Below are 12,582 nucleotides of genomic sequence, written 5' to 3'. Positions count from 1 at the left end.
AGAGCAACAGGTGGGGGTTCAGTCATCCCAGAGTTTCGGCCAGGGGGAGCAGGCTTCTCAGACAGTACAGAGGTCAGGCATAGGGGCACAGCAGAAGAACACAGATGGAGCACAGGGACAGGGGGGACTCTCCAGGGGGTTGCAGGATGTCAGCTTGATCAGTGGCGAGGAGCCCAGGGTACTGGAGACATCGGGGGAGCTGCCAGAGGATGATTGCCTAGACAGATATTCCAGCTCCTCAGCGGATCATGGAGTTGCAGATGTTTTGGTTCAGAAGGAGCCTGCTAGGCTTGCACAGGGTATCCCAGAGGGCTCAGAGGAGTCAGACTTTCAGAAGACCTTTGAGGAGTATGAGGAGACAGATACTATTTCTTCATCATGTGGGGGACATAGCCTAGCTTCTGTGGTCAGTCCACCCAGAGGAAGGAGAGCGGGGAGGCCCAAGGTATTCCAGGCGCAGTGGCCGAAGGTGGGCTTTGAACCAAGAGTGACTAGGAGCCAGACTTCAAAGCAGGCTCGCACCCCCTCCCATTAGTCATGTCTGGCATCATATGGAACGTGAGGGGGTTTGGGAATTTGGCGACGCAGAGGAGGGCTTTGTTTCTGAGACGACATCATCATCTGAGTTTCTTAGCAGTTTTGGAGCCTATGGTTGATTTGGACTGCAGGTATATGGCTCGGCGCATGGGGTTTGAGGAGGTAGTCTCTAATAAATCTGGGAAGGTTTGGTTTTTCTGGGATTCTACTATTGCTTGTAAAGTTTTGTTTGACCATGACCAGTTTCTACACTTGGAGCTTTCTTCGCAGCTGTTCCCTTCTTCTATGATTGTGACAGTGGTCTATGCCAAGTGTACGAGGCTGGAGAGGAGCTTACTATGGGAGAGCTTGGAGGAGCTGAGGCCAGAGGGAGACAGATTGTGGCTAGTGGGAGGAGACTTCAATGTCATATCTAGTATGGAGGAGCACTCAGCAGGAGTTCTGGCTAGGCCGGGGGCCATGGAGGATTTCAATAATTTTATCATGCTTGCTGGACTGGTGGATGCAGGTTTTGTTGGGGACAGGTACACATGGACGAATAACAGGGTGTGGAAGAGGCTGGATAGGGTCCTATTGTCCCCCTCCTGGGGAAGTCTGGATTTCACAGTCAGAGTGGAGCATTTGAGCAGGGCAGCTTCAGATCACTGTCCCCTACTTGTGGAGTTCCCAGGATTCCAGAAGCCGAGGGCCTCCTTCAGATTTCAGAGGATGTGGGTGCGGCACAGGGACTTTATGCAGACAGTGAGGCTGAATTGGTGTCTACCTAGTATGGCACAGGGACTGCAGAGGCTACAGATGAAGCTGAGGAGGCTGAAGGAGCATCTGAAGTGGTGGAACATGGAGGTGTTTGGTAACATACATGACAGGGTTTTGCAGGCTGAGGAGAGTATGGCTGCAGCTGAGCAGGCATATGACAGGGACCCCACAGAGCAGAGCAGGATTCACAGGTCCGAGTGTCAGGCTCACCTATTCAGAGTGCTAGACATGGAGGAGGACTTCTGGAAGCAGAGAGCTGCTATCAGATGGATGGGAGAGGGGGAGAGGAATACAAAGTTCTTTCACTCCACGGTGCAGAAGAAGAGGTCAGCTAGCAGACTTTTCAGAGTTTGGGAGGAGGGGCAGTGCCTGGACCAGCCTGAGAGGATCAGAGAGTCAGGAGTCAGATATTTTCAGGAGCTGCTGACAGGGGAGATAGTGGATAGTACGGTGGTGGACACTGAGTTGATACCCTCCTTGGTTAGTACAGAGGATAATTTGATGCTTGAGGGGCTCCCATCAGCAGAGGAGGTGAAGCAGGTGGTCTGGTGCATGTGTCAGGACAGTGCAGCGGGCCCAGATGGCTTTTCAGTGGCCTTCTACAGAGCTTGCTGGGAGATTGTGGGGGAGGATGTCCTTCAGGCAGTACTGGATTTCTTTCGAGGGGCAGAGCTTCCACGAGGTATGGCGTCTACGACTATAGTGTTGATCCCCAAGGTGGACAGTGCGTAGAGGTGGCAGGATTTCAGACCCATCAGCTTATGTAATGTGTCTTATAAGATCATCTCTAAGCTGATGGCGCAGAGGATGGCTTCAGTGATAGGGAAGGTAATATCCCCAGCTCAGAGTGGTTTTGTTCCAGGGAGACTGATTTCAGACAATATCTTGATGGCTCAGGAGCTTGACCACAAGCTCAACTATCACACCAGAGGAGGGAACCTTATACTGAAGCTGGACATGGCCAAGGCATATGACAGAGTGCAGTGGGGCGTCCTTTTCAGAGTCATGGCAGCATTTGGGTTCTCAGAGTCAGTGATTGCGTTCATCAGGAGGTGTGTGACTTCTTCATGGTTTTCGGTCCTGGTGAATGGACAGCTGTCAGGCTTCTTTAGATCACAGCGTGGATTGAGGCAGGGCGACCCCATCTCCCCTTTCCTCTTCATTTTGGCGGCGGAGCTCTTCTCCAGAGGGTTAGAGGCCTTATTTGCAGCGTACCCAGGGATGGCTTATGCGACAGGATGTGATATGAGGGTGTCTCACCTGGCCTATGCGGATGACGTGGTCATTTTCCTGAATGGGTCTCTGGACTGTGTGAGGAGGGGGAAGAGTTTTTTGGACAGGTATGAGGCCCAGACAGGACAGGCGATCAATGCAGGGAAGAGCTCCTTCTTCCCTTCGAGGTACATATCAGACAGGAGGAGGCAGCAGATAGCAGCGGTGACAGGCTTTGGTTTGGGGGAGAGGCCTATGCTTTATTTGGGGGTTCCAATCATCTCAGGGAACAAGAGGACAGTCCACTTTGCGCCACTGCTGGCAAAGATTCAGAGGAAGTTTCAGGGTTGGAACCTCTCACGCCTTTCACATGGGGGCCGCCTGATGCTGATCCAGAGTGTATTGAGTTCTCTGCCTGTCTATCTCCTCCAGGTGATCCAGCCTCCTTTGGAGGTCCTGAAGAAGCTGGAGGGGGTGTTTGCATCTTTTTTCTGGAGCTCAGTGGGGCATGATAGGAAGGTGCATTGGGTAGCCTGGAAGGACATTTGCAGGCCGAAGCAGGAGGGAGGGCTGGGGATTAGACGGCTGTCAGAGGTGGGGGCGGCCTTATCTATGAAGGTGTGGTTCAGATTCAGAGAGCAGAGCACACAGTGGGCCAGATTCTTGAGGAGATCTTACTGTGGGATGGTGGACCCAGGTGTGGTGACTCTGAGGAGCAATGCTTCCCCCAGTTGGCGCAGGATGATTCAGACCAGAGCTGTGGCAGAGAGACAGATTGGGTGGATTATTGGGCAGGGTCACCTCAGCTTTTGGCATGACAGGTGGATGGAGAGGGGACCGTTGTCGGAGTGGTGTACAGTGCAGGGACCTCCAGATGTCAGAGTGGGCCGGTTTTTAGCAGATGGTAGCTGGAGTCAGGAGATACTTCAGAGGGTGCTGCCCTCATCAGTGGCGGAGGAGGTGACAGAGGTTCAGCTGAGGCCCGAGGAGGAGGATGTTATGCTGTGGCGACCCACCAGAGATGGGCGATTTACTACGAGGTCTGCTTGGGAGGCCTACAGGACCACGCACCAGAGGGAGGATGTAGCGATAGTGACCTGGAGCAGACTCCTCCTCCCCACCATTTCCGTGTTCATTTGGAGGTTCTTTCGGAGACGTCTGCCAGTGGACGAGATCTTACAGAAGCGTGGTGTATGCCTGGTGTCCAGATGCCAGTGCTGTGCGGCAGTGGAGTCATGGGAGCATCTGTTCTATGGGAGCTTGGTGGCAGGAGAGGTCTGGGGGTACTTTGGACACTTATTCGGGGTTGGCAGCTGGAGGGCGATGGAGAGCTGGAGGGCAGGCACAGCTTGGAGCAGCACTGGTTTGGTGAGGGAGATCATCCCCCTTTTGATTTGTTGGTTCCTGTGGACGGCTAGGAATGACTCCAAGCACAGGGGGCTGAGGCCAGAGGGACAGAAGATTATCAGGCAGATCACACAGTACTTGAGGGTCGGGATGGCATCTGGTATCATTAAGCCCAGGCACTGGAGGGGAGCTATCTCGGCAGCCCAGGCTATGGTGATTCAGGTGAGGATACGGACATTGCACACGATCTCAGTAGTACACTGGAGGAGGCCTGACGATGGATGGTTCAAGCTCAACACAGATGGTAGTTCTAGAGGGAACCCAGGTGAGTCTGCTTACGGTGCTATTGTTAGAGATCACAGTGGACAGGTGGTGGTGGCCAGGCAGGGAGTCCTTGGAGAGGGCTCCAATATTAGAGCGGAGCTTATGGCGATCTTGAGAGGCTTGGAGTTGTGCGTGGATAGGCAGCTCTCCCCTATTTGGCTGGAGTCTGATTCCCTGGTGGCACTGCATATCATCAGGTCATCTGGTATTTCCTGGGAGTTTCGGGAGGAGATCTTACGGATCAGAAGGCTTGTACGACAGTATGGGGTCAGATGTACACACATATATAGAGAGGGGAACAAGGCTGCAGACTTCCTTGCCAACCAGGCATATCAGGTGGAGGGGGAGAGGGTGATGGAGGGGCAGGAGATTGTTGGTTTGCTACTTGGTATTTGCAGGATGGACAGATTGGGCTTGCCGTATATCAGGAGCTCTGGCAAGCAAGGATAGCACACTTGATGGAGGGTGAATAGCTCCACCTTAGAGCTATCTAGCCCGCAGCAAACGGCTGCGGTAAAGGCATTCTAAATCCGTTGATAGCTGTGGCTTTGCTAAAAAGCCAAATAGGGTGACTAGACCCACCTATGGTCTAGCTAGCCCGTAGCAAACGGCTGCGGTAAAGGCGCCAAATCCGTTGAGGGCTGTGGTTTTGCCAAAAAGCCAAAGAGGATGCGTAGGTCCACCATTGGCCTACCTAGTCCGTAGCAAACGGCTGCGGTAAGGACACATTAAATCCGTTGATAGCTGTGGCTTTGCTAAAAAGCCAAATAGGGTGTCTAGATCCACCTATGGTCTAGCTAGCCCGTAGCAAACGGCTGCGGTAAAGGCGCCCAAATCCGTTGAGGGCTGTGGCTTTGCCTAAAAGCCAAAGAGGGTGAGTAGGCCCACCATTGGCCTGCCTAGTCCGTAGCAAACGGCTGCGGTAAGGACACATTAAATCCGTTGAGGGCTGGTCACTTGCCAAAAGTGAACATCGGGTGTGATGGAGGTCTGTTTGGGAGCAGAGCAGGAAAGGACATCGGTTTTACCTCACTGACGGCTTTGGTAGCGGGGCAGGAAAGGACATCGGTTCTTCATCACTGATGTCTTTGATGGCGATTCATGGAGCTTGGGCTGGACTCTCTGGGGTGCTGCTCTAGGACTACGTTGGCACTATTATCATGGAGCGCGGAGGACAGCTGTGGTGGGCGTCAGGTGAGAGACAACAGTTGTTTGAACCTATGCGGATCTGTAGGAGCTTGGAGGCCATTGGATAGCACATGTGAAGCTTTACTTTTTCTTTTCTGTGTTGCAAAATCACATGTAGAGCTTTACTTTATCTTTCCTGTGTTGCAAAATCACATGTAATCTCTTGCAAGAGAGAAACCCCTTGTTCCCCTAGGCTAGCAGGTCAGGTTTGGTCCCCCTGATAGCCTGGGCTTTTTCTTGGTGGAATAAAGGTCTCTTTTTACCAAAAAAAAAAAAAAAAACCCTAAACCCTAAACCCTAAAACCCTAAACCCTAAACCCTAAACCCTAAACCCTAACCCTAAACCAAACCGTTCACCCTAAACCAAACCGTTCTCTCTCCTCCCTCTCCACGCGCGCGGGCGATTCTTGGGTGATCAGCCTCTTCGGGCGAGCGGCAATGGCTGCCGGCGCTTCCAAAGCGCCGGCGCCGGCCCCCCTGCCGCCTGAGCATGCTCCCGGTCCTTCCTCGGTGGCCCTCCATCAAAACCCGCGGCTCCACAGCGGTGCAACGGGCGGGGAGGCGACGGCGCAAGGTGGCGAAGCCCTGGCGGCGGCGGCGGTGCGAGGCGTTGGTGGGGATGGTGGCAAGGCAGCGGCAGCGCAGGGTGTTGGTGGGGAAGACGACAGCAGGTTGGCGGTGCATGGAGTGGGTGGGGGTGAAGTTCGGGCGACGGCGGCACAATGCGGTCGTGGCGGAGGTGGTTATCCGATCGTGACGCGGGAGACGACGGGCGTTGCTCCTCCTGTTGGCGCGAGCGAGGCGATGGAGGATATCGTGCAGGCATCGGCGGCGGCCAGGGCGCTGGTGCACCTGCTGTTGGCGGCGTGCGGCGGCGGTGGAGACGGGCTGACCTCGGGGAAGACGGGGGCGACGGGGGAGATAGCTCCGGCGCTGCAGCAGGCTTGCACGGCCTCGGGACTGTCGGGGAGAGGGGTGCGGACGGGCTGCATGGGCGAGGGACAGGGCAGGGCCGTCGGCTCGGCGGGGGACCTTCCATGCAACCCTAACCCTAACCCTAACCCTAATTTTCGGGCGCCGGAGGAAATGTGGACGCAGCAGGAAGCGGTGGCTGGGGCGGCGATCTCGACGACGCGCACGACCTCGGGGACCCAGCGGAGGCCGCGGCCTGCCATGACGCCGGCTCCTTCGCCGGTGCTAGTGGCGGCGATAGTGGAGGCCTTGGCGGAGGTGATGCGGACATGGGACGCCTCCTTGGCGCCAACCGGGGAAGCAGGTGGGGACCCAACGGCGATGACATGCCGAGCAGTGGCCGGAGAGGGTGGTGCGCCGGCGACCGGTGGAGTCGGGGCGGTTTGCATGGGTTCGGATCCAGCGCCGGCGCCTCCTTCTTCGCGTGGGAAATTGTACGTGGAGGCTCTAGCTCCGAGTTCGCCAAGGGCGGCCAAGAAAAGTTTTGAGGAGGTGGGAGCCAACTTCAAGGAGATTTCGATGTGTAACAACGTGCCAGGGGTTTTCTACAACGACGAGGAGGTAAGAGCTTTGTCTGATACATATAAGTTTTCCCTGATAGGCAAGTTCTCTGGCAGGAGACCTCCCCCTCAGATTGTGTACCAAGGTTTCAAGGGGCTGGGATTATCAAGCCCCTACAACATTCGGTTTCTACGTGCTGGGCATATCTTTGTGCATCTTACTTCAAATGAGGACATGGCCAGGATATGGACTAGGGGAGTCTGGCGCATTGGTGGCTCAATACTCAGAATCTTCAAGTGGACACCGCACTTTTCCTATGAGGCTGAGTCATCCTTGGTCCCAGTTTGGGTACAGTTTCCTGATCTTCCAGTTCATATGTTCAATAAAAATTGTGTGTTTTCGATGGCTCGGATTGTAGGGTCCCCTATCAAGATAGATGAAGCCACAGCAGATGGCTCTAGACTCTTTATGGCCAGAGCATGTGTGGAGATTGATCTCTTGAAGCCCAGGGTGGAGCAGTTTTTGATCGGCATTGGAGATGAGCACAGGCTGCAGAGAGTTGTGTATGAGAGGACACCAGAGTACTGCCAGTATTGTAGACACCTTGGACATGCAGAGGCGGATTGCTATGTGGCAGGGAACAAGCCACGGCCTGAGTGGCATAGAGACAGAGTGGATCCGATTCCCCCAGGTGAAGACCTGAGAGAGAGACTAAACCAGAGGGAGCGAGACAGAAAAGGTAAGGCAGTGCTGGTGGAGGACCCAGAGGCACAGGATTTTCAGAGGGTTGGTGGCAGGAGGGATGGACTGACTTGGGTCCGGAAGCAGCCACCTCTCAGGATGGGCCAGAAATCTGCACAGGAGTTACATACTCAGGTCAACCCTTTTGAGGTGCTGAAGGATATAGGAGAGGAGCAGGATGCAGGGGATGAAGTGATGGAGGTGGCTGGTGGCAAAGGGGCGCTGGGAGACACTCCACAGGTGGGAACAGAGACAGATGATGGTGTGGGGGAAGAAGAGGACAGGGTGGTTGAGACCCAGCTGGTAGAGGTGGAAGACAGAATGCCAGTGCAGTTGGGACAGCAGCAGACATTACGGCGGATATCTCAGGTTTTGGGTCAGCAGGACAGTGCCTCAGTGGAGGGAGGAGAGCAACAGGTGGGGGATCAGTCATCCCAGAGTTTCGGCCAGGGGGAGCAGGCTTCTCAGACAGTACAGAGGTCAGGCATAGGGGCACAGCAGAAGAACACAGATGGAGCACAGGGACAGGGGGGCCTCTCCAGGGGGTTGCAGGATGTCAGCTGGATCAGTGGCGAGGAGCCCAGGGTACTGGAGACATCGGGGGAGCTGCCAGAGGATGATTGTCTAGACAGATATTCCAGCTCCTCAGCGGATCAGGGAGTCTCAGAATATTTGGGTCAGAAAAAGCCTGCTAGGCTCACACAGGTTATCCCAGAGAGCTCAGAGGATCCAGACTTTCAGAAGACCTTTGAGGAGTATGAGGAGGCAGATACTAGCTCTTCATCACGTGGGGGACACAGCCTAGCATCCGTGGTCAGTCCACCCAGAGGAAGGAAAGCGGGGATGCCTAAGGTATTCAAGGCGCAGTGGCCGAAGGTGGGTTTGGAGCCACGAATGACTAGGAGCCAGACTTCAAAGCAGGCTCGCACCCCCTCCCATTAGTCATGTCTGGTATCATATGGAACGTGAGGGGGTTTGGGAACTTGGCGACGCAGAGGAGGGCTTTGTTTCTGAGACGACATCATCATCTGAGTTTCTTAGCAGTGTTGGAGCCTATGGTTGATTTGGACTGCAGGTATATGGCTCGGCGCATGGGGTTTGAGGAGGTAGTCTCTAATAAATCTGGGAAGGTTTGGTTTTTCTGGGATTCTACTATTGCTTGTAGAGTTTTGTTTGACCATGACCAGTTTCTACACTTGGAGCTTTCTTCGCAGCTGTTCCCTTCTTCTATGATTGTGACAGTGGTCTATGCCAAGTGTACGAGGTTGGAGAGGAGCTTACTATGGGAGAGCTTGGAGGAGCTGAGGCCAGAGGGAGACAGATTGTGGCTAGTGGGAGGAGACTTCAATGTCATATCTAGCATGGAGGAGCACTCAGCAGGAGTTCTGGCTAGGCCAGGGGCCATGGAGGATTTCAATAATTTTATCATGCTTGCTGGACTGGTGGATGCAGGTTTTGTTGGGGACAGGTACACATGGACGAATAACAGGGTGTGGAAGAGGCTGGATAGGGTCCTATTGTCTCCCTCCTGGGGAAGTCTGGATTTCACAGTCAGAGTGGAGCATTTGAGCAGGGCAGCCTTAGATCACCTCTACTTGTGGAGTTCCAGGCTTCCGAGCCGAGGGCCTCCTTGAGTTTCGGAGGATGTGGGTGCTGCAGGGGACTTTATCAGAGCAGTGAGGTTGGTGTGTCTACCTAGTGTGGCACGAGGGCTGAGAGCTCTGAGGATGGTGCGAGGAGGCTGAAGGAACATCTGAAGTGGTGGAACACGGAGGTGTTTGGTAACATACATGACAGGGTTTTGCAGGCTGAGGAGAGTATGGCTGCAGCTGAGCAGGCATATGACAGGGACCCCACAGAGCAGAGCAGGATTCACAGGTCAGAGTGTCAGGCTCATCTATTCAGAGTGCTAGACATGGAGGAGGACTTCTGGAAGCAAAGAGCTGCTATCAGATGGATGGGAGAGGGGGAGAGGAATACAAAGTTCAGAAGAAGAGGTCAGCTAGCAGACTTTTCAGAGTTTGGGAGGAGGGGCAGTGCCTGGACCAGCCTGAGAGGAGGAGAGAGTCAGGAGTCGGTTTTTTTCAGGAGCTGCTGACAGGGGAGGGAGTGGATAGTACGGTGGTGGACGCATAGGTGATACCCTCCTTGGTTGGGGTAGGGGATGGGTTGCTGCTTGAGGGGCTCCCAGCAGCAGAGGAGAGTCGGTGATCCTGTCGCATGTGGTAGTAGAACCTAGGGTCCGATGGCTTTCTTTGAACAGCTTATTTCATGTGTTGGGAAGGATGTCCTTGAGCGATCTGGATTCTTCAGCCGACTAGGTAAATATACTATAGTGTTGATCCCCAAGGTGGACAGTGCGCAGAGGTGGCAGGATTTCAGACCCATCAACTTATGCAATGTGTCCTATAAGATCATCTCTAAGCTGATGGCGCAGAGGATGGCTTCAGTGATAGGGAAGGTAATATCCCCAGCTCAGAGTGGTTTTGTTCCAGGGAGACTGATTTCAGACAATATCTTGATGGCTCAGGAGCTTGACCACAAGCTCAACTATCACACCAGAGGAGGGAACCTTATACTGAAGCTGGACATGGCCAAGGCATATGACAGAGTGCAGTGGGGCGTCCTTTTCAGAGTCATGGCAGCATTTGGGTTCTCAGAGTCAGTGATTGCTTTCGTCAGGAGGTGTGTGACTTCTTCTTGGTTTTCGGTCCTGGTGAATGGACAGCTGTCAGGCTTCTTTAGATCACAGCGTGGATTGAGGCAGGGCGACCCCATCTCCCCTTTCCTCTTCATTTTGGCGGCGGAGCTTTTCTCCAGAGGGTTAGAGGCCTTATTTGCAGCGTACCCAGGGATGGCTTATGCGACAGGATGTGATATGAGGGTGTCTCACCTGGCCTATGCGGATGACGTGGTCATTTTCCTGAATGGGTCTCTGGACTGTGTGAGGAGGGGGAAGGGTTTTTTGGACAGGTATGAGGCCCAGACAGGACAGGCGATCAATGCAGGGAAGAGCTCCTTCTTCCCTTCGAGGTGCATATCTGACAGGAGGAGGCAGCAGATAGCAGCGGTTACAGGCTTTGGTTTGGGGGAGAGGCCTATGCTTTATTTGGGGGTTCCAATCATCTCAGGGAACAAGAGGACAGTCCACTTTACGCCACTGCTGGCAAAGATTCAGAGGAAGTTTCAGGGTTGGAACCTCTCACGCCTTTCACATGGGGGTCGCCTGATGCTGATCCAGAGTGTTTTGAGTTCTCTGCCTGTCTATCTCCTACAGGTGACCCAGCCTCCTTTGGAGGTCCTGAAGAAGCTGGAGGGGGTGTTTGCATCTTTTTTCTGGAGCTCAGTGGGGCATGATAGGAAGGTGCATTGGGTAGCCTGGAAGGACATTTGCAGGCCGAAGCAGGAGGGAGGGCTGGGGATCAGACGACTGTCAGAGGTGGGGGCGGCCTTATCTATGAAGCTGTGGTTCAGATTCAGAGAGCAGTGCACTCCTTGGGCCAGATTTTTGAGGAGATCTTATTGTGGGACGGTGGACCCAGGTGTGGTGACTCTGAGGAGCAATGCTTCCCCTAGCTGGCGCAGGATGATTCAGACCAGACCGGTGGCAGAGAGACAGATTGGGTGGATTATTGGGCAGGGCCACCTCAGCTTCTGGCATGACAGGTGGATGGAGAGGGGACCGTTGTCAGAGTGGTGTACAGTGCAGGGGCCTCCAGATGTCAGAGTGGACCGGTTTTTAGCAGATGGCAGTTGGAGTCAGGAGACACTTCAGAGGGTGCTGCCCTCATCAGTGGCTGAGGAGGTGACAGAGGTTCAGCTGAGGCCCGAGGAGGAGGACGTTCTGCTGTGGCGACCCACCAGGGATGGGAGATTTACTACGAGGTCTGCCTGGGAGGCCTACAGGACTGCGCACCAGAGGGAGGATGTAGCGATAGTGACCTGGAGCAGACTTCTCCTCCCCACCATTTCCGTGTTCATTTGGAGGTTCCTTCGGAGACGACTGCCAGTGGACGAGATCTTACAGCAGCGTGGTGTATGCTTAGTGTCCAGATGCCAGTGCTGTGCGGCAGTGGAGTCATGGGAGCATCTGTTCTATGGGAGCCCGGTGGCAGGAGATGTCTGAGGGTACTTTGGACATTTATTTGGGGTTGGCAGCTGGAGGGTGATGGAGAGCTGGAGGGTAGGCACAGCTTGGAGCAGCACTGGTTCGGTGAGGGAGATCACCCCCCTTTTGATTTGTTGGTTCCTGTGGACGGCCAGGAACGACTCCAAGCACAGGGGGCTGAGGCCAGAGGGACAGAAGATTATCAGGCAGATCACACAGTATTTGAGGGTCGGGATGGCATCTGGTATCATCAAGCCCAGGCACTGGAGGGGAGCTACCTCGGCAGCCCAGGCTATGGGGATTCAGGTGAGGATACGAACATTGCACACGATCTCAGCAGTACACTGGAGGAGGCCTGATGATGGATGGTTCAAGCTCAACACAGATGGTAGTTCTAGAGGGAATCCAGGTGAGTCTTCTTACGGTGCTATTGTTCGAGATCATAGTGGACAGGTGGTGGTGGCCAGGCAGGGAGTCCTTGGAGAGGGCTCCAATATCAGAGCGGAGCTTATGGCGATCCTGAGAGGCTTGGAGTTGTGCGTGGATAGGCGGCTCTCCCCTATTTGGCTGGAGTCGGATTCCCTGGTGGCACTGCATATCATCAGGTCTTCTGGTATTTCCTGGGAGTTTCGGGAGGAGATCTTACGGATCAGAAGGCTTGTACGACAGTATGGGGTCAGATGTACACACATATATAGGGAGGGGAACGCGGCTGCAGACTTCCTCGCCAACCAGGCATATCAGGTGGAGGGGGAGAGGGTGATGGAGGGGCAGGAGATTGTTGGTTTGCTACTTGGTATTTGCAGGATGGACAGATTGGGCTTGCCGTATATCAGGAGCTCTTGCAAGCCAGGATAGCACACTTGATGGAGGGTGAATAGCTCCACCTTAGAGCT

At 54.4% G+C, this 12,582-nt stretch overlaps 2 protein-coding genes across 2 annotated transcripts; both read left to right on the top strand.

Annotated features, from left to right (window-relative positions):
- Nucleotides 1-537: 537 nt before the first annotated feature.
- Nucleotides 538-2,025, top strand: LOC122004793. The gene has a single exon (XM_042559624.1). It carries the CDS (start codon nt 538-540, stop codon nt 2,023-2,025), a length of 1,488 nt encoding a protein of 495 aa, XP_042415558.1.
- A 6,497-nt stretch (nt 2,026-8,522) lies between these two features.
- On the top strand, nt 8,523-9,676 carry LOC122004792. Its single transcript, XM_042559623.1, has 2 exons — nt 8,523-9,128; nt 9,278-9,676. The coding sequence occupies exons 1-2, from the start codon at nt 8,523-8,525 to the stop codon at nt 9,674-9,676; spliced, it is 1,005 nt and encodes a 334-aa protein (XP_042415557.1).
- Nucleotides 9,677-12,582: the final 2,906 nt, after the last annotated feature.

The sequence above is a fragment of the Zingiber officinale genome, chromosome 7B (genome assembly GCF_018446385.1).
Source record: "Zingiber officinale cultivar Zhangliang chromosome 7B, Zo_v1.1, whole genome shotgun sequence".
In the NCBI taxonomy this organism is placed as follows: domain Eukaryota; kingdom Viridiplantae; phylum Streptophyta; class Magnoliopsida; order Zingiberales; family Zingiberaceae; genus Zingiber; species Zingiber officinale.
The sequence above is the reverse complement of the archived record's forward strand: the minus strand, read 5'-3'. Positions and strand labels throughout refer to the sequence as shown.